Source organism: Ctenopharyngodon idella, chromosome 1 (assembly GCF_019924925.1).
Source record: "Ctenopharyngodon idella isolate HZGC_01 chromosome 1, HZGC01, whole genome shotgun sequence".
Classification (NCBI taxonomy): Eukaryota; Metazoa; Chordata; class Actinopteri; order Cypriniformes; family Xenocyprididae; genus Ctenopharyngodon; species Ctenopharyngodon idella.
In genome coordinates, this window is record NC_067220.1 from 7,292,116 (window position 1) to 7,313,411 (window position 21,296).

The window sequence follows — 21,296 nt, forward strand, 5'->3', positions numbered from 1 at the left end:
TGGTTCTCTCCTCCTTCTTCCCTGAACACAAACTTTGTTACAGTGGTGCTGAAACCCAGGAGGAGGAGGAACACGCTGTCAAAGAGCACTCTGTGCTTTGGGAAATCTGCGGCGCCATTGAGCAGAGCTGAGCAGAGTCTGCCGCCATGGACACTCGAGGCAGTGGGCTGGAGTGACTTTCCAGAGGGACGGGCTAACTCGCTGCCGTCCACCTGGATTGTGGAGAGACGGCTGGTGTCTGAGAGGGGAAGGAGTCGTCGCCACCAATTGCCTGAGGCCGGAGCTTGCTGCCGTCCACCATGATGGAGAGGGACAGGGAATGGGGGACTCGCTACCAGGTGCCTGATACCAGGTGCCTGAAGCTGGAGGAGCCATTGCCGTCCACAAGGGGGTGGAGGAGTCAGAAGGCCATCCACTGAGGGATATCTAGCGTCACTGCCAGGCATCTCAGAGGAGTTCACTCAGCTGGTGGAGGACCAGATGGCAGTACGTTTTGGGAACCGGACCCAGAATTTTTTTCCCTTTTTCCTCTCTCCCTTCTGTCCCTCCTTATCTTTCCATCTCCTTTTCTCTCGACTCCTCTGTCCTTACCCCCAGGTCTCGTGGGTGTCCCCCGGCCTGCGAAGGGCGATGGGGGTATGTGGCAAGTAGGGCGGAGCTGAGAGCCGTGGAAACGGAGCAAGGCCGGTGGTGCTAGTGTCAGTCTCGAGTCACACGGAGGAGCTCCGAAAGGACAAAAGGAGGAGTGACGACAGTGAAGGGCGGGAGAGGACCAGGCCTGGGACATTTATGTTGTGTTTTATTATGTTTATATGCAGCAGTCGTCCGTTTATTTTGATGTTTGTTTATTTTGTCATTAAAGATAATTTGATCGTTTGCCGGTTCCCGCCTCCTCCTTCCCTGAACACAAAGTTTGTTACAGCCCTACTAACTATGCTGATATGTACCTCTGGTACTTAACAAAACAAATTAACTAAAAAATATGATGTCAGCTTAATGTTGCAAATCTTTATTTTTAGTGTTTTTATTTTTTATTTTTAGTCTTTAAATCTTTATTTTTAGTGCTTTATTTTTTAGCGTTTTTATTAAGATTATGTTAATACAACTAAATTTAAAGAATTTTAAGTTTTAAGAGTTTGATTAGGCCCCCTAGTGGGCCCAGGCCCCTTGGATGAGAACCAACTCCATTAATTAATTAACATGAAAACAACATGAAAGACCAATTAAGTCTAAATTTAACGTATTATAATAAGTTGAATGACAGTACACCTTGTTTAAAAAGTAAGAAAATGGACAAAATCTCAAAGCCAATGTGTTATGAAAGACAGAAAGAAAGAAAGATGTTGACATAAAACTATTTATAGCTGGCTAAAGCACACTTGGCTAAAGCCCAGGAAGTCCTATGAGACTGAAATCAGATGGCTGAATGAGAAAACATCCGCATTAAAATATTTCAGTACTGGATGAAGATTTCTTCCTTTGCCCACATCTTCAAAAGCAAACATTACTAAATCATTCATGAGCACAGAGTCCCATCAGCTGCAGGCGGCTTGAATTAGCCCAGTTCACTCTAATCTGTGATAAGGACACCTCAGCTCTTTTCATAGTCAACCATCTTGAAATGAATGATCCAATCAGAGTTTCAATCCCCCAAATCCAAACTCCATACATCTATTAGTGCAGCGGATACCTCGCTGTAACTGGAGGGTTTCAGAGGCTCCCTGCATTTTCCAGAGTGATCAGCAGGCTGAAAGAAAGCGCTTATTCAGCTTGGATTAGGGATTGTTTGAGAGGATGGAACAAGCTGAATGCTGGCTTTTAACAGCACATGCATTAAAAGGTGATTTAAAAAAAGAAGAAGAAATAAACAGAAAGGCTTATTAACAAACAATGCATCCAAATTGAATTCAAGATAGAAAAGGCAAAAAAGAGGTTTGGACTTGCTGCACCACAATTGAGTGGAATTCGCTCAGACAGAAAACAACATTCGCATTAAAGGATGCCTTAAAGATGCAGAACACTTCTTCACCACAACATTTTTTTTTTAGTCTGCCATAATGATAAAAAATGATCTGAGCTAAATTATCCACATTATTTCATGGCTCTATAATCTCACTGTATCGAAAATGGTCTCATTTGATTATATCTTTTGGTAACACTTTATTTTGATGGTCCACTTCTACTAACTTTACAATTACATGTCAACTAGCAGTCTTTAGAGTATTAGTAGACTGTCTGCTTATTATCTGCTAACACTTTATTTTGATGCTCCCCAACAGACATTCTACTGACTATAAGTAACTTTGCAACTACATGTCAACTTATACTACTTAGCGCTGAAAAGGCGTGGACAGGGTTATTTTTGCAGCTGACCTTACTGCATATGCATTTGCAGGAGTTTCCCTTTCAAACGCAAAATTTATGGGAGGAGAGTATTTAAATGAATCATGTAAGGTGATTTACTAAGTTGTTTGCGCTAGTCAGTTTACTGGTATTTGCACCATCATTTACCGCCCAAAAAAAGCATGTCTTAAACCAGATGCTAATTTGCGTAGCTCTTGGTAGATTGTGTTGGTCATTATGGAAATGATCCGGCTGTGTCTGTGTTCTTTAATTTGTGCATCGTCAGTAGATCACGCACATAACTTTCCATTCCCATTTGAGGTTTTATGGAATAAAACCTCAAGCTAATTTGCCCTGTTTAGTAAATCTGGCCTCATGTCTCTTAGCGTGTTGCTACGAAATAGCAAGATGTAAATATTCAGTGACATTAGTGCATTGTTTCCGTGCTGGAGAAGATATACAGAAAGAATTGAACATGATAAGCTAATAGTCTAAATGGATGCAAACTAGCTCTTTTCTAATTTCTAATTTTGGCATTGTTTTTTCCTGGCAGAGAAATGCTGAATGCTGGGAATTATTCAAATGACACCCATCATCTGATGGAGGGTATCACATCTGATGCCAAGTTAGCTTGGAAATATGCAAATGAGCTTTACCACAGACATATACTTTATCCATAGAGAGGTAAATGATGTTAGAAACAATATTATAACCCTCTTTTATTCATACTGCAATGCCAAATCAAATTCGTAATTATGATTTTGAAGTAAGCCAACGTATGCAAAAATATCCCATTTTAACTTTCTACATTTAAAACCCTGATGCCTGTATTATTAAATCAGGAAAGTAAAAAAAAAAAAAAAAATATGTACATAAAAACAAGGAGATATATCACTATACTGTTTATATCTCATTTTCAGATACATTGAAAGAATAATGTATTTTGAGAGTGTTACTCTGAATCTACCTCCGAAAAAATAAAAAGGTCAATAAGAAATAAAGTGTATTAAGAAATAAAGTACCATTGTGAGATATAAAGTTGTAATTCCCTTCCTTTTTTAAACTTTGAGGCAGAAATGGGCTTTCACATTGGACATCATGCATCAGAGAGTTAAATGATGTTCAGGGAACTCTCATTTATCATGTTCACACTATATGACTAACTCAGATCTTGTATTCTCAGACAAAAGATGCAAAGTAAATGAGCAATGCTATGAAATATGACATTAATCCTGTATGCTGCTAACCAGAAGAGAGAGAAATCTGTGAAAATCAGACATTGAAAATGTTGCTATCCAACGCAAACATCTTGAAACATTGCAGCCGTCAAACTCGGTCTCCCTGGTATCTAACTCTCTCTTCACCTCAGCTGTCATGTTCCTCAGGTCTAGGCGTGAGAAAGCAACAGGTCTGGAAATTCACTCACAATAAAATAAGACTCCAGTTTCTTCTGGAACACAGCAGGAGGAGGAGCCCATGCCCTCGCACTACACGCATGTTCTTTATGATACGCCAAGATCTAAAAGGACTGGGCAGGAATCACAGGTCACTGGGTGAACACAGCAGGGTTATCTAATGGACGATTGAAGGGATTATTATCCTGAGGACCACAGCAGGTGAGAAATCAAACACGGATTCAACCTCAAACTCACTAGCTTCTCTAAAATATGACATGCTGGTAAACAATGTCAAACTGAGCAGTGATTGTGGCTCTTGCTCGAGGACACACTATTCAACACACAGGGCAATATTACACAATATATATTTAATGATTAATTTATTTAATTTGCTCAGTTTGAATAGTTAATTCTCTTTTAAAGCTTTAACTATCAATGCTTTGTCTCACACAAGTTCTTCAATGTCTTAAAGCAGCATTTCAAATGTATTTTAATATATTTTAAAATGTAATTTATTCCTGTGATGCAAAGCTGAATTTTCAGTCTTCAGTGTCACATGATCCTTCAGAAATCATGCTGATTTGCTGCTCATGAAACATTTCTGATTATTATCAATGTTGAAAACAGTTGTGATGCCTCATATTCTTGTAGAAAAACCATGATACGTTTTATTTTTCAGGATTCTTTGATGAATAGAAAGTTCAAAAGAACATTATTTATCTTTTTCATATCTTTTGTAACATTATAAATGTCTTTACTGTGACTTTTATCAATTTAACGCATCCTTGCTGATTAAAAGTATTCATTTCTTTACTGGACTTCAACTTGCGTTGACTATTTGAGCACCACAGCTCAACGGGTGGAATGAAATAACGATAAATAAATATTTCATGCGATGCTGACTCGGAGTAGGAAAATGGAAAGCCTGTTGGGTAGCTGAGGATATTTTTCCTGAACTCCTTCACACACCAGTCCATTACATAATGTTTCAATCACAGAGCTGAAGAAAGAAGATTTTCTCTTTAAACATGGTGGGGGGCAGTTGCACTCATTTGACGCATGAGACACCGAATCTTCTTCCTTCCAAGTACTTCTAAGAACATCCTTGTGTTTGATGTGGTACCCGACTGAGCCAAAGCAACGAGTGTTTAGTGGTCCAGTAGCCTGCAGATATGTGCGGCCAGTATATATTATATATATAACTTGTAGGTAGGGTAAAACGGGACTAAAGGAGCACCGGCGTAAAAGGCGCATTTGACTTTATTCTCTTTTAAACCACTAGATGGCACAAAAATTCAGCTCAGCACTTTTCTTAAAGGATTGGTTCACTTCAGAATTAAAATTTCCTGATAATTTACTCACCCCCATGTCATCCAAGATGTTTTTTTCTTGTCTTGATGTCTTTTTTTTCTTCAGTCGAAAAGAAATTATAGTTTTGTCCTGCACTGCGCCACGCATTACGTAATCATGTTGAAAGGTCACGCGTGACATAGGCGTACCACGGTAGGGCGAAAAACTCCATCTAATTTTCTCTTCCAGCTTCAAAATCATCTGACATCATTGTTTTACCTTTTTTTTGTAAAGGGCGTTTGACTTGGTCTTTGCACGTTCACTTTGTAAAACACTGGATCGGTACTTCCACCTACGTGACACGTGACCTTTCCAATGTGATTACGTAATGTGTGGCGCATCGCAGAGCAGTGCAAGATGAGAATTTGTCGTTAAAAGGTATATAATTTTTATTTTTTTTAGAAAATGACCGATCATTTCTCTAGATCCTTATTCCTCGTCTGAGATCGTGTAGAGCTCTTTGAAGTTGCACTGAAACTGAAATATGGAGAAAAATCCTGTAATGTTTTCCTCAAAAACCTTAATTTCTTTTGGACTGAAGAAAGAAAGACATAAATATCTTGGGTGACATGGGGGTGAGTAAATTATCAGGATAATTTGAATTCTGAAGTGAACTAATCCTTTAACAACTGCTTTGGATGATGCACATGGAAATTTGGCTGATCCTTGATGCAAAGTTGATTCTGCACTAATTTGATCTAATATTTAATGTTTTTTATGTAGCAAATGACAATCGTTTTTGTTAAGTTGTACCAATGTACATATTGCATTTACAATTAACTCTGGGAAGGGTATGTTGAGATGCATTATTTCAGACAATGTTTTTTGAAGTACAACAAAGGCAAAAATACAGTGGTTCATGTGAACTCTTACCTTTGCGATCTGCACGCACCAGTTGAGCAGCAGCTGGGAGCCGATGTTCTCCTGGTGCTCATGAACATAGTCCAGCAGACAGCCGTGGGGCATGAGCTGAGTTACCAGCTGAAGAGTGGGACTCAAGCAGACCCCCAACAGACGCACTAGATGAGGATGCTCCATGCTGGCCATGATCAGCGCCTCCTGGAGGACAAACATAGAAAAACTGGAAATGTGCTGGTTTCATCAACACTTTGGATCATTTCCATCCTTATACATAATCTGAACTCTAGGTCCAATTGTACATTTATGCAATAATTCAGTTACATAAATGAAATGCAAAATGAGCCTGTTTTGTGTGTTCAATACAAACAGCTGCCTTTAATGTTACCATGTTGCTAAGATATAATCTCAAAGCCCATAAGGCCTCAAAAGCAAGAGCTTAAGTTGTTTAGTTATATTCATCTAATGTTAAATGTATACAAAAATGCATGCAATTCATGACATTATTGTTATTTGATTTGCACTGTTGGCGATATGGACATTCTCAGTAAATTCATTCACTAGTCTGTTCTTGCAATATTATTTTGCAAATGATGGTAAAAAGTAAAGTGAGGTTTAATTATAAATTACTCACATCCATAAACTCCACATTGGCTTTAGGTCCTGTACTTTCATTGAGGATCTTTATGGCCACAGGAATCTTCACTGTTTCTCCTTCTGGAATCCAGATTCCCTTATAAAAAAAGATGAAGCAGCAGAAGTTGAGGAAACACGTAAAACTCATATAAACACATGAATCATAAAAGTGAACGTAGTACCTTGTAAACAGTGCCAAAGGCTCCTGTTCCCAAGATCTTGACCCTCTTGAGCTCCGTCTCCTTCAGTATACGTAACTGTGCCTGGTTGGGTGCCGTGCCGCTCGGCGTTAAAGGCTCTACCAGCTGCACAAAACACATAATCAAAACCAAAATCACTCAACACAATCACAAATTCATTCATAACTACAATTCCTATTTGAGTTTCATCTGCCAGCCACTAGTTGGCACCATTATGTCATTATTGTCATCATGTACAAATGTATTCATTTGGTTATAGTCTGTGTTTTGCCTATTTAAGTTGCACAGCTTTTCAGTTTGAATGGCTCCTCTTCTTTACTTCTCAAGTTAAAGTGATAGTTCACCCAAAAATGAAAATTCTGTCATCATTTACTCACCCTCATGTCGTTCCAAACCAGTAAGACTTTCGTTCATCTTCAGAACACAAATGAAGATATTTTTAATGAAATCTGAGAGATTTCTGTTCCTCCATTGACAGCTATGCAACTGACACTTTGACGCTTCAAAAAGTTCATAAAAAGATTGTAAAACTAATCCATATGAATTGAGCGGTTTAGTCTAAATTTTTGAAGAGACTCGATCACTTTATGTGATGAACAGATTGAATTTAGGCTTTTATTCTCATATAAACATTGTTCAGCAACTAAACCTGCTTGATACGCGACAACAAAGCTCAAACGTGCTGTGTAACATGAGAATGAACCTCATTGGTTCTTGTGGAAGCTCAAAAGTGATGCGTAACATGAGAATGAACCTTATTGGTTCTCGCACGTCAAGCAAACATGCTTGAACTTCCGTTTACCATAACTGATGTGTGCATTGATGAATGTTTATATGTGAATAAAAGCCTAAATTCAATCTTTTTATCATATAAAGCGATCATAAGAGCCTTATTTTACTCATAAATTAAAAAAAACCCATTATAAAACCAAACATGGAAATCTTGAGGGAACCGGTGGCGAATTAGTCTTTCGGGATTTGAGGTCATCCGTACAGCACTCAACATTTCTAGGCGCATTTTTAGACTTACCAAGAAGTTAATGGAATTGTTTATAATCCCAAAGTTCCAAGTTCATATTCGCTCAATAGAGATTTTAGGACCCCACAATCAAATTAGATATTTGTATTGAAACCATTCAATGATGTGTTTTTTAAAAGCTGAACTTATTTTAACTTGAGCGATGCGTTTTTAGAACGGCGTGTCATGAATGAAACACTGCAAAAGATGCAAGATGCGAATGCAATGGTTAAAGATGTCCATCTAGTGCATGTTTACATAGAAAAACAATGGAAAAACAGCACAAAGGAATGCAAATATGTAAATCTTAATCTCTTATCTTAATCTATCTTAATTTGCCTAGGCACTAAAACCTTTGCCAAATTACAAAACTTTTACCAAAACAGCTAGACTTCTTAAATGTACACATTTCTGTTCATATGACTCTGCAGTGGTTGCCCGTCTCATCATGTATTCAGTTCAAAATACTTCTTTTTACCTTCAAGGATCTTCATAGTGTTGAACCTCTGCATCCATATATTCCTGCACGTAGGCTCTGGTCCTCTGAATTCAGATTGCTATACTTTTCCTTAGATTTCAACTCTTTTATATGGGTGACAGAACCACCATTAAAATACAACATCCTAATGTCAAATTGGTTGCTATGGACAGACCTAAATAGTTTATTAATAATCCTTATATTGAGTATATTATATGTTTTATGTCAAAAGAAACAATACTGCAACACTGGATTTATCTGCAAGAAGTAGATATCGAAACAGTAGATCGATGCAATACACTCCCAAACACACCTGCGGATTCCATAATATTGACTCAAACTTTATATCTCACACACACACACACTGGCTGCAGAACATTTTGAAGTACTTTCCTGCATTCCCATTTAAGGATCTGAAAATGATCTCCATTATTCCATTTGAGTTTTCCCGCCATTGAAGTGAGAGAAGCACTTTCAAATGGAAAATTGAGACTGGCTATAGACCCCACAGACCCATCCATGCATCACAACACCAGTTTCACTGGCCAGGCTTTCTGTCTGCATTTCTTTTTTTCTAGACTGTGTTTCTCCTAATATCACGTTTATAAAAATTAATGCACCGCATCCAAATTATTCAAACTCATTTTAAACGCTGGCAGATTTTTAGCTCTCACCTCTGTTTCTAAGAAACGGCGTAAAGCTCTTTTCTTCTTGATGCTCTTCCGACGGAAAAAGATAGCAAATCCGAGCGCCACGATCACAACCACAAACATCCCCCCAATCACCCCAGCTGCAATCAGAGGAGTCCTGGAGGAAAACACAAGGATTAAAACATAGAAAATATAACTGTTTCAGTTAAAAATTCAGATTTTCATTTTAGATTTTATTGGCATTTTAAGAGGAGGGCTCAACTTTGAGTATCTAATGCATCGTTTTAAAGGAAAATGGCATTATAGCTCTACTGAAAAATACTTTGCTGTCTCATTCTTTTTCTGTTAATATTTAAAAAAAAAGTGAAGAAAAAAGTGTTAACTTTTTAGAAGGCCTACTGCTTTTCCAGAAATAGTGCTGTGTTCTTTCAAATTATAACACCTAATGATCACACCGTCAAAATACTCTATACACAACAAATATGAAAAGTTCAAGTAAAAAATAACCTGGAAAGATTTTGTAATGTTTTAAACTGCACTAAGTTCATTCTTAGTATATATATATATATATATATATATATATAAAACCAGTGCTTTGAAAAGTCAGGGGGAAAAAAAGGATGAGGAAAACATCTAGGTGTTTACCTGTCCAGCATCCCAATACAATCTTGAATCCGGGGTCCAGTACACCTGTGATACAATACAGAACAAAAATACTAATTAAAATATTATTACTACAATAAAGATTACTAAACATGATGATGATGATGATATGGTCTAATACCTTGTCGCATATACACTACTGTTCAAAAGTTTTAGTTTTTTTTGTTTTGTTTTAAATCAGCAAGAACACATTACATTATTTAAAAGTGACCGAAAAGACACTTAGATTGTTACAAAAACAATATGTAAAATTATTGCTGAACTTTCTTTCTTTTTCTTTTGAACTTTCTATTCATCAAAGAATCCTGAAAAACTGTGTCGTTTATACAAAAATAAATGGTTATTAAAATTGCTAATAAGAAATGTTTCTTGAGCAGCAAATCAGCATATTAGAAAGATTTTTAAATATATTTATATTGTAATAATTTCACAGTTACTCTCCAAATTAATGTAGAAACAACTTAAAGACATCACTGATAATAATTCTGCTACTGATGTCTCTGTGAAATTGATTTTTTTTAAAAACATTAATTACAGACATTCAACATTACAGTATACCTGAAAGCTATCAATTTCAACATTTATTAGGCTTTAAAAAATAACAACTTTTAATTTAAGTGAACTTAAAACAATCTTCACATAAACCCATTATAATAAAAGTCATATTTACCGTCGTCTAACAAGTATACAGAAATTGAATAAAGTTATCAAACACTTTACAGTCTACACTGCATAAATTCTAAATTAAATATAGATTAATCCTTATTAAAGCTACAATTTTCTCTGTTATCTTTGTTCTTTGATGAACATTAATGACAGACATCATCACAGCAACCGGTTTATTAGGCTGCTGTCACTTTAAGAGCTGCCGCTGCTGAACGTGATGTGGGTCTGACGCGGATCCCATTTTCTCACAACACTTTAAGTTCATTTAAGATATTATTTAACTCATTTAAGACTGCTCTTATGAGGATACTCGACAAAACGGGCATTTTGGCATAATTGTGTGTGTTATTGTTTGTTTAAGGGTGAAAAAGAACTTGATACTGGCGCATACGAGTCGTGTGTGTGTGTCACATGACACTACAATCACAGACAGCGCGTTCTTGTTTGTCTTTAGGAGCTTGAATGGTTTAAAAGCATTTGCATGAATAAGAGCGTGATCAATGTAATGTAATGCTTGCCAAATTATAACAGAAAAAACAGATGCTGCGTTAATTGTGTTAAATAGTTTTAACGCGTTAAACTGAAAACAAAAAATCAAATGCGTTAACGCATTAATTTTGACAGCCCTATTCAAATTATAATAATATTTCACAATATTAATGTTTTTACTGTAATTTTTCTTAAAAATAAAATGCAGGTGAGCATAAGAAACTTTCAAAATCATTTAAAAAATCTAACCGAGCCCAAGCTTTTGAACAGTAAATGTGCACCATGTCAACCGCTGATCTACCTAGTCCTCTATCTAGCACTATAGCTGGAATCATCTCCAGAGCTCTACATACAGGGATAAGGCATGTTGGAGCACTGTGACGGTGGTGACTGGGTTCAGTGATCATAGAGAACAGTGCTGAAGAGCACACGCCTGACAGTAACCAGCGGCAATGACTGTCACCCACAAGATGAAGGGATCGCAATGGCTTTGCTATAGTGTCCTAGAGCAACGCAAGAGCTTTGATTTGAGAGCCAAGACAGACCAGAACAAAACACAGGCTCAGACTGGGTGGATGTCTCTAGTGTATCCATGTGCGGTATGATCTGCCTCTATGGGACGTGACACCGAAGGGTTGTGGAACTGCACCCAAATGTGTCATCCCACTAGGCAGTTAAAGTTTAGATAGTTACATGCAGATTGGGCTGTTTTATATGAATGCGGAAGAGATTTCCAAGATGAAACTGAGCAAAGGATTGCCTAGAGCAGGGCCAGTGAACTTCGGAAAGCTCAGATGCCACATAGGAGGATCCTTTAGTCTAAGTTTTAAAGCAATTCTTTTATATAAATACAATTCTTTTGTATTCTTCCAGTATTAAAGGGTTAGTTCACCCAAAAATGAAAATTCTGTCATTAATTACTCACCCTCGTGCCGTTTTACACCCGTAAGACCTTCGTTGATCTTCGGAACACAAATTAAGATATTTTTGTCTAAATCCGATGGCTCTGTGAGGCCTACATAGCCAGCAATGACATTTCCTCTCTCAAGATCCATTAATGTACTAAAAACATTTAAATCAGTTCATGTGAGTACAGTGGTTCAATATTAATATTATAAAGTGACGAGAATATTTTTGGTGCGCCAAAAAAAAACAAAATAACGACTTATTTAGTGATGGTCGATTTCAAAACACTGCTTCAGGAAGATTTGGAGCGTAATGAATCAGCATGTCGAATCATGATTCGGTTCGCGTGTCAAGCCACCAAACTGCTGAAATCACGAGACTATGGCGCTCCGAACTGCGGATTCGACACGCTGATTTATTGTGCTCCGAATCTTCCTGAAGCAGTTTTTTTAAATCGGTCTTACGTGTCTGGAACGGCATGAGGGTGAGTAATAAATGACAGAATTTTCATTTTTGGGTGAACTAACCCTTTAAGATGCGTCAGATCACAAATAGATGAGGGAGACACATTCCCATTTACACCTGGTGTTTTAATCTGTCTCTTTTGTTCACTTTCATCCACTTCTGTCCTGATTTCTTCAAGGGGAGGGTCTATGGGCAGGTAAATGTATGTTTTTTTTTTTTTTTTTCAGATCTTTCAATCTAATGGACAAAATAAGTTTGTGCAATTTACATATGAACATGCCCGGAGATGGAAAAACATATGGAAAGCAGCAGCTTTCGTTTCTGCTCTGTTACCCATAAAACCATGACGATTGTGCAAAATGTTTACGCATTAGGTCAGTAGGCAGAGAGTAGTCGTCTTTTGTGGTTATTCGAACACATGAGCGTTCACACTAGGGTGACCATATGTGCCATTTTCCCAGGACGCATCCTGTCCAGGATTTCTAAATTGCCTAAAATGGCTTGAGCCCTTGCCTCTTTAATCGTGAAAGTGGTCATATCAATGTGCCCCCGGAACGCGATTTAGGAATGTGATTTCTACACGGAGGTCTGTGCAAGCCACTGTTCTTATTGACAGTCTTCATGCAATGCATTAAAATGTTGTCGTATTTGCAATGCCTTGACCGTTCTCTGTAGATCCAGCCTTCTCGCAAGCCACAATTGGTCGATTATGTATAATGCACGCTATTGGTCAAATTATTTTTCAGTCATTACCTTCCGCAAATATGAAAACAAAACCAAAACTGGGACATTTTATTCAACTTAGAAATTCTGGACAGGACGCGTCTTGGGAAAATGGCACATATGGTCACCCTAGTTTACACTATGAACGCAAACCACCTCTGGAAGTGAATGAAAGTGGACAAGCTCAAAACATTTTAGATGCGTCTCATGTTTTTAGATGCGAAGACGTGTTCTGTGTGAACGAGATCTTAAACGGTAAGCTTTTCTTTGAATGTTAGTGTTTTTAAGACTGTCTTTTTGCGCTCTCGATCTTCTAACATTACACTCTGACACACCATATTTGTTGGCACACTTGTTTTACATGTATTTGGCGCCACCTATTGTTGCGGGTGTATTATTGACACCATGAATATAAGACAAACCCATTTTTTTCAGATCGTATCATTATATTCGGAACAATATGGTAATATCAGATTCTACAAAAAAAAATAAGCAGCACAACCGTTTTCAACTGATCATAATAAGAAATGTTTCTTGAGCAGCAAATCATCATATCAGAATGATTTCTGAAGGATCATGTGACACTGAAGACTGGAGTAATGATGCTGAAAATTCAGCTTTGATCACAGGAATAAATTACTTTTTAAAATATATCAAAATAGAAAACAGTTCTTTTAAATTGTAATAATATTTTACAATATTACTGTTTTTACTGTAGTTTTGATCAAATAACTGCATCCTCAGTACAATGAAAATATTACTGGATAAGCCATGCTTAAAAATGCCATAAACATCATCAAGTTTCTACCTTCACATGGTATTTATAACTTGCTCCTTATTATCAAGGCAAGAAGACATGGAAAGATGTTTGTAATGTAATTACTGCAGTTGCCATGACAATGATAAAATCACAGGGCTTCAACAAAAAAAAAAAAGCTTTTTGTGTTGAGTAGTGCTGGCCTGGAGGAAAAAGCAAACACATATACAGTACAGACAGACACTTACCCCTGGGTGCAGTTGGGGTGGCAGGGATGGCACTCGTTGTTGGTCTCAGCATATTTGAAGATGAAGCTGTTTGCTCCCTGCAGACCATCAGGGCACTTCTCCACACAGTTGGGTCCATCTTTCAGATGCAAGCACTTCACGCAGTGATCTGGACCCTAAACCATACAGACAAAATGCAGGAGAATCACCTATAAATATAATTTGTCTACAATGTTATATTGATGCTTATCCCAAAAGAAATACGGTAATATTTTATGCACATCACATTTTGGTACTTTCTTATGAGTTTGAGCAACATTACGCTTTCATTAAAGTTTTACTTAAATCACATAGCGGTGTTGACAACATAAACAAATTCATACATATTTGATCTAAGTAATTGCCCATTTTGAAGTGGGTGTCACACGGATGGGCGAGCTCTTACATTCTCTGACAGCTCTGATGTTTGCTAATTATGCAGCTTAGGAATTGTGATGGACAGACAGGTTATCTTAAGAAGCGGACAGCTTTGTTCATTGGCGTTCATATCTAAAACTACAGCACTTGCATTTTACATTTAACAGACAAAATAGAGTACACTTAACTGAATTTGCAGAAAAATATCCAAAAATGTCACAATGGTGGGCAATGAAGTAAAATTTAAAGCCGTTCTAAAAACTGTCAACATAAAATGGCGTCGCAACCCATTTTACTTCTGTAATGTGGTATATTTACAAATGGTCTGAAATTCAAAAATGCAGGGTGGGATTTGAAAAAAAAAAAAAAATTAAAAAAGTTAAAGGCACAATATGTAATTTTCGCCGCTAGAGATCACTTGTTCAAAACAAAGGCGTAGCTTGATGATGCCGTGAATGAGCGTGGAATCATGGGAGATATCGTCTTCACCTCCACAGCCAACGGAAAGGAATCCTACTGACTCTGCCTTTAACTTAATACATTTTTATGAAAGACTGATGTTTACTTGGTTTACTTACAGGCCCATGACAGGTAAGAGTTTTATCTTCAGCCTTTTCACACTGGCTGTCACATTCCACACACACAGATCCATTGGCAAACTCTCGAACATCTCTAAAACATACAAACAAATAGAAATTTTTAGACAGTATATATATATATATATATATATATATTTTCTAACAGCCATTTGGCTGTATATGCGCAAACAATTGTCTTGTAAATATTCCTTTAACTCTTATTTTATCATGCAAATCAGTCAAAAGCATTTTAGTCAAAGTACATGACGTATTTTCTCAGCAACAACACATACAGCAGGTTTTGTTTTGTCTCCAACTCATCCTCCATGTCTTCTTGAACCATGGCCAACTGAACCACAGACACTACATTCACACACTGGCAAGAACTTGGCTAATACGCTAGTCGGCTGAGTAAGATTCATGAAAAAATAATGGCATTTTAATTAGAAAAATCTTTCTCTGCACTGGTCTGAGAGGATAGAACAAACAGTCCTCTTTAAATTTTATCTAAGCAGATGGCAGCTCAGATTGCGGGAGATACGGCAGAGGAGCTGCCCAGCAGAGCCATCAATACCCTTTTCCTTTGTTCGTTTCCATCAGCCCATGTTTCAGAGGGAAATTTTGAGAGGCGGTTCCAAAACAGGGAAAGATGGTGCCTTGTCAATAACAGAGTGAGGATCAAAGAAACCTCCAAGATCTTAAAACATCTGAAATCGAGTGTACACACACTCACAGTTTGAAGTTTCTCACACTGGATGGTCAAAATGGGTACTAATGTGATGTCCTAAACCAACTAAACTAACTACCAAGTTTTCCATCTACCCATCTACCTATACCAACTCTAAAAGGGGAACCTCAGCAAAATGGGCTTTTAATAAAACTCGGCTGCCTACGCATTAGAAAGGCAGAACATTATTGAAATCGCTGCCACCTGACTAGAGAAAACAGAGAAACAACGCTGTTGTCTTCCCTTTTGCCAAATAGGTAAGAAAACTTCAACATCCATAATGCACTGGGCATGTTGCTGTCCAAAGCCACTCCCACAAGTCTTCTATGGATAGGCTTGACCAGAATCAAATACAGCCTTGCTTTAGTAGGAAACACTTTTAGTCACAATGGTGTCGACTTGTATTGTTCCTGAGTGCAAGAATTGAAAGAGTAAACATTTAGAGGGAGTGAGTTACTTTCGGTTTCCAGTGAAGGATCCAGAATGTTGTAGGCAGTGGCAAAAGGCAAAAAAAGGTGGATGGGGGACTGGAAGAAAGGAAGGAGAAGAAGTGATCTGATCAACCAAAATGCATTTTAATACCAGGTGTAAACAGGGCCTAAGAGAGACCAGGTGACATGAAATATATTTAATTCACAACAAGCTATGCCCTGTTTACACCTGGTATTAAGATGCATTTTGTTCAATCGGATCACAAGTAGACATTCCCGTTTACACCTGGTGTTTTAATCTGTCTCTTTTGTCCACTTTCAACCACTTTTGTCCTGATTTCTTCGAGGGGAGGGTCTATGGGCGGGTAAATGTATGGGTTTCTTTCAGAGCTTTCGATCTAATGGACAAAACAATCTTGAACAATTTGCATATGAATGCAACCAGAGACAACGGAAAAACACACGTTTCTTCTCTGACAGCTACAAGACCACACCAAATGCTGTGAGTGTGTGTCAGAATTCAGGAATGGTGAGAGAACATTGTGCTTGGCATGTTTTTCGTATTCAAACCAAACTTAAGTCTTCAGCCAACAAAGTTTCAAAAAAAGAAAAGCAGTGTCAACCAAAGAGCTCTTCTCTGACGGTCCCAGTGGACCAGAATTTCTGGCTAGCGTGCCTCCCATAATGTTTATGCATTAGGTCAGTAAGTGGAAAGGAGGCGGTCTTTTGTGGCTGTTCGAACACATTCGACCACATGAGCGTCTACACTATGAAAGCAATCCAGTCTAATGCGTTTTCAACTACCTCTGGAAGTGGTCGAAAGTGGACAAGCTCAAAACGTTTTAGACCCAGTTTACACCTGTATTTAGCGTTGTCCACTTGTGATCCGATCGACCAAAATGCATCTTAAAACCAGGTGTAAACAGGGCAGAAGAAAAGAATGAAAAAGGGGGCTTCGGCCATGAATAGCATGTTGTTACACGTGCCTCAGGCACTGGGTTCTGCGAGGGAGCGTCCCAATAGTATCAGCCGACGCAGCGTTGAGTTTCCTCTAAAGGAAAACATTGTCCATTTACATATACTACCAACATTGTAACAATACAAAGCGGGTTGAAGATCAGTGAAGTTACACTTTAAAATTAAATTCAGCAAACATAATTTAAATTGATTCTCTAAATATTTGGAATCAGAACTCTGCATTTTAATTCAGCACACATTTAAAATGATTTTCTGAATAATTAAAATTTACCCACAACTCTCAACTTGTATATATTATTTTATTATTTAATTTTAATTAAATGGACTTAAATCGATTCTCTAAGTAATCAAAACCTCTAACCCCAATTACTCCAGGAAAAATACATAGAGCTGTTCTCAGGTCTGAACTCTTGGTTGAGCAACTGGAGCTGTTTGGCACATCCCCATTCATAGACTCCACACAACAGCAGCTGATCTAAAGCACAATTAATTGAGTGTAATGAGACCCCGGTTCATTCTCTAAAATATGACACTCCCCCACAGCTGATTATTGTTAGGAACTAAATTACATTTTTATGCCACGGGGAACCCTATTCAGATGTTGGTCAGAGTTGCCATTGTTTAATGACTACACCAGAAAAGCAGTGCCAACTAAAGAGCTCTTCTCTGACGGTCCCAGTGGACCAGAATGTAAATTTGTTGTCAGATCAGTGTTTCCTCTTTGTCATTCACAGATGGCAATGTGTTCTGAGCTCGCTTGGGACAGGCCGAGGAACAATTAGCTGGATTTTGGTCTGTGCAGTAGCTCCGGCCAGACACAGTGCTGCTGCCTTCTGCGTTCAGACGAGTAACTTTTAGATGAAATCCATCCCTCTCTCTGATTCTTTTAATCTTTTCTCACACAACCCCAAGGCAGAAATTTGTACGCAATTCTGTTTACAAAGTGACTAGGGGTGAATGGCAATCTAAATGATAGATAGTCTTCATAAAACAAAAAAAATACTGCAGTAACCATGGCTGTACCCAATAATCTAGAGATGTGCACGTCAGAACTTGTGGAGTTTAAAATGGCGCCCACACAGTGGGTGTTATTCATGAAACATTAGCTGAATGAATTGGTAACATTTCAGAATGGGGAACAATTATCACTTTTAAGTAGTTGCTTATTAGCTTGCATTTTGGCTGTTTATTAGCACATATGCCTTATTCTGCATGACCATATTCTACATATTCTAAATCTATCTATCTATCTATCTATCTAGAAAGAAAGAAAGAATTCAACATATACTTTTTTTTTTTTCTATGTGGAAAATGAGCACCTATAAAGAACAAGTTGTACCACTTTTGACTGGTGCTGTAAATCTCGTTTCTTCATTATCTGAAGTCTGTTTCCAATTTCCAATGTCTTTTACTCACCCATCATAAAGATTACAGGATTTCACACATGTTCTTCCCCGGCTTAAGTATTTACAAGAGAGACATTGATCTGGACCGGGACCCCAGCATCCTGCCGCTGAACATAGTGAATCACAAACCATCTTCTGTTTGGCTGCGGAAGACATTTAAAAATTACTTTATACTCATATACAGGCATTATATGGACACAAGTTACACAATAAACAATTTTAAATGTCCCATGACATGCATATTGAAGTTTTTCGTTGGTTTTTAGACCATGTTGGCTTTAAGGTCATCCATATAATGGATATAATGTACGTACGGCTAAACATCTATATGTTTCAATAGGAAATGTGTTGACATGAGAAAGAAAACTGCCCGTGTTAATTTAGCAGATTTTTAAAATACATATTGCTGAGGTTAATCCATAAATCAGTATCCAGGGATATCAGACTACTGTGATCGGCAGTGTTGAAAAGAGGCCAATGGTGAGCCGGCTAACAGCGCGATTGATCCTGCACACCACACACTTATTATCACACTAATTACATCAAGTGCGGCTTGGCAGTGTGGCACTGTGGGAAGTGTTCTGCAACTGTCAACATCTCCATTTCAGATAAGTCTGTGCTTCTCCATTTCATCAGTTCAGTGAATTCTTATCATACATAAGATATTGCCCTGTAAAACGATTGTCTTTATGTCCTGTGTGTCCCAAAGGTGAAGTATATTGAAATTCAAAAACTGCTCAACCTAATATACTAGTCTATTATTAATGCTCAAGTGCTCTATGATGGTAACTTTGCTGACAATTGTATAGGTCATTTAGCCAATACTGTGTCAATATCACACATTCAGTCTCACATTTATTAGATAAAAAAAAAAAGAAAGGATAGAAATTTTGTCTTGCATAAAGACAAAAAATGACAATATCCAAAATCCTTGTCTTTGAGGGGACATTTTTGGTCCCCATGAAGAAAACTAGCTTATAAATCTTACTAAGTGATGTTTTTTGAAAATGTAAAAATGCAAAATGTTTTCTGTGATGGGTAGGGTTAGGGTTAGGGTTAGGGGATAGAATATACAGTTTGTACAGTATAAAAATAATTTTATCTATGAAAATCCCTATAAAACATGAAAAAAGTATTTACTGAGTGATAAAAACAAATATCCAAAATCTCCTCTGTAAAAACTCCTCATTTGCATATGTAAACATAACATTTCAGAAAACTTGTAATAAAAAAAACACTTTTCTTAATGTACATAATGTGATTAATCAACTGGAGAAAGTATGGTGATATCTATTAATATTTTTTTTTTTTTATCATATTCACTTGTAGTGTCTTACCTTAAAATAGCAACAAATTTGAATTTTTTTAATAGAACAAAACAGAAGATAAGTGTATAATATAGGGGTTGCACCCTTTTACTGAAACAGCATTACGGCTGTGTGGCCACTAAAGCATTTTTTCCAGAGGCTAGCGTATATTTCCAATTGTTTTCAATGGGAGTACCACGTTTTTAAAACGCTAACAGTGTGATGAGGTGCTGAGCATCTATTTCGTGCAGAGCACTTGGCTTTTTTACCGGTCACTGAGAGTTGAAGAATGTTCAACTTTGGGTAAAACGCAGCGCTCATCATTGTCACTTTTTACCCAGCCGACCAATCACAGTGGAGGAGGGGCGGGACAAATACAACACGACCAACCATCACATTCTGCTTGTACAATGATAACAACGACAACAAGCAGATCTCTTCATCCAAAGCTAGTGCCAGAGCAAGTACGTTACATTGTGTCGACATTTTTATATTCAGAAACAAACTATTTGCGAAATAAGACACTAGTAACAGTTTCTATTGATTTTTATTGATCTTAAGAACGCTTTTGTTTTAGTTGATCATTATCTACTATTAGATAAGCTTTATGCAGTAGGTATTTCTCAAAATTCTTTATTGTGGTTTACATAACAGAAAACAATGTGTTGTTATTCAAGGGAAACAGTCTGATTTGTTTATTCAAGAAAGAGGTGTACCCCAGGGCTCAGTGTTGGGTCCTCTTCTTTTTCTATTTTCATTAATGATCTTCCCTTAATTCTTTCACACTCTTCTGTTCATCTTTATGCAGACGATACTGTCATTTATACTTCAAAACCTTACTTGACTCAAATTCAAAATATTTTCCAATCAGATTTTAATGCTCTGCAAGATTGGTTCTATTCTAATAAATTATTACTTAATAAAGCTAAATCTCACACTACTGGTTGCAATTTATCATCAATTGTGCACATTTTAACAACCATAATTATTTGCGACAGTATTTGATATCATATTCCTCATCATATCAATTAAGACATCCTTCACATTATTTTTTTCTTACTCCTTTAGTTAAGAAAGTATTTGGGAAGAAATCATTTAGGTATAAGGCTCCTGCAGATTGGAATAATCTACCTTTAATTGTTTGATCATTGACTTCATTTTATTTGTTTAAAAATATTTTGTTTCTTTGTTTTGAAACATGCTGTACTTGCTGTAGATGAAATATCTATGTTTATATTTATTAATGCTAGGCAAACTTCATATCTTATGTGTTAATTTTGTAGTAGTGTGCTTGTTGTTTTGAATGATTGTGGTTGTTTTTCTTGTGTTATATGTTATCAACCTTCTGTGTATTAGGACCCCCTTGAAAACGGGATGATGCATCTCAAGGGGTTTATCATAACGAATAAAACTGGTTAAAAAAAAAAAAAAAAATCTGTATCATAGCACATATAGCATCTCAACTGAAAAAAAAACAAACAAAAAAAACCCACCATGTTACTGAAGCGCTCTAAAGCGCCCGCAGCAAGATGTTTTCAGAAGAGCGCAGGTGTTTTCAGCTGGCTAAAAATGCTTTGGTGGACACGTGGCCTAAAACCATCTTTCATTTGACAGTATTGCCTACAA

General features: G+C 37.3%; 1 protein-coding gene across 7 annotated transcripts in view; it reads right to left on the reverse strand.

Moving 5' to 3' along the window:
- The window catches only part of erbb4a (erb-b2 receptor tyrosine kinase 4a), a 581,429-nt gene that overhangs the window by 22,005 nt on the left and 538,128 nt on the right, over positions 1-21,296 (reverse strand). For all 7 annotated transcript variants that reach the window (XM_051890845.1, XM_051890859.1, XM_051890853.1 and 4 more), the window contains exons 13-20: positions 18,374-18,506; positions 14,822-14,915; positions 13,848-14,002; positions 9,576-9,620; positions 8,955-9,087; positions 6,767-6,889; positions 6,583-6,681; positions 5,964-6,149 (exon numbers count right to left, since the gene is read on the reverse strand). In XM_051890845.1, the coding sequence (XP_051746805.1) occupies positions 5,964-6,149; positions 6,583-6,681; positions 6,767-6,889; positions 8,955-9,087; positions 9,576-9,620; positions 13,848-14,002; positions 14,822-14,915; positions 18,374-18,506 (968 nt within the window). The remainder of the gene's footprint in view (positions 1-5,963; positions 6,150-6,582; positions 6,682-6,766; positions 6,890-8,954; positions 9,088-9,575; positions 9,621-13,847; positions 14,003-14,821; positions 14,916-18,373; positions 18,507-21,296) is intronic.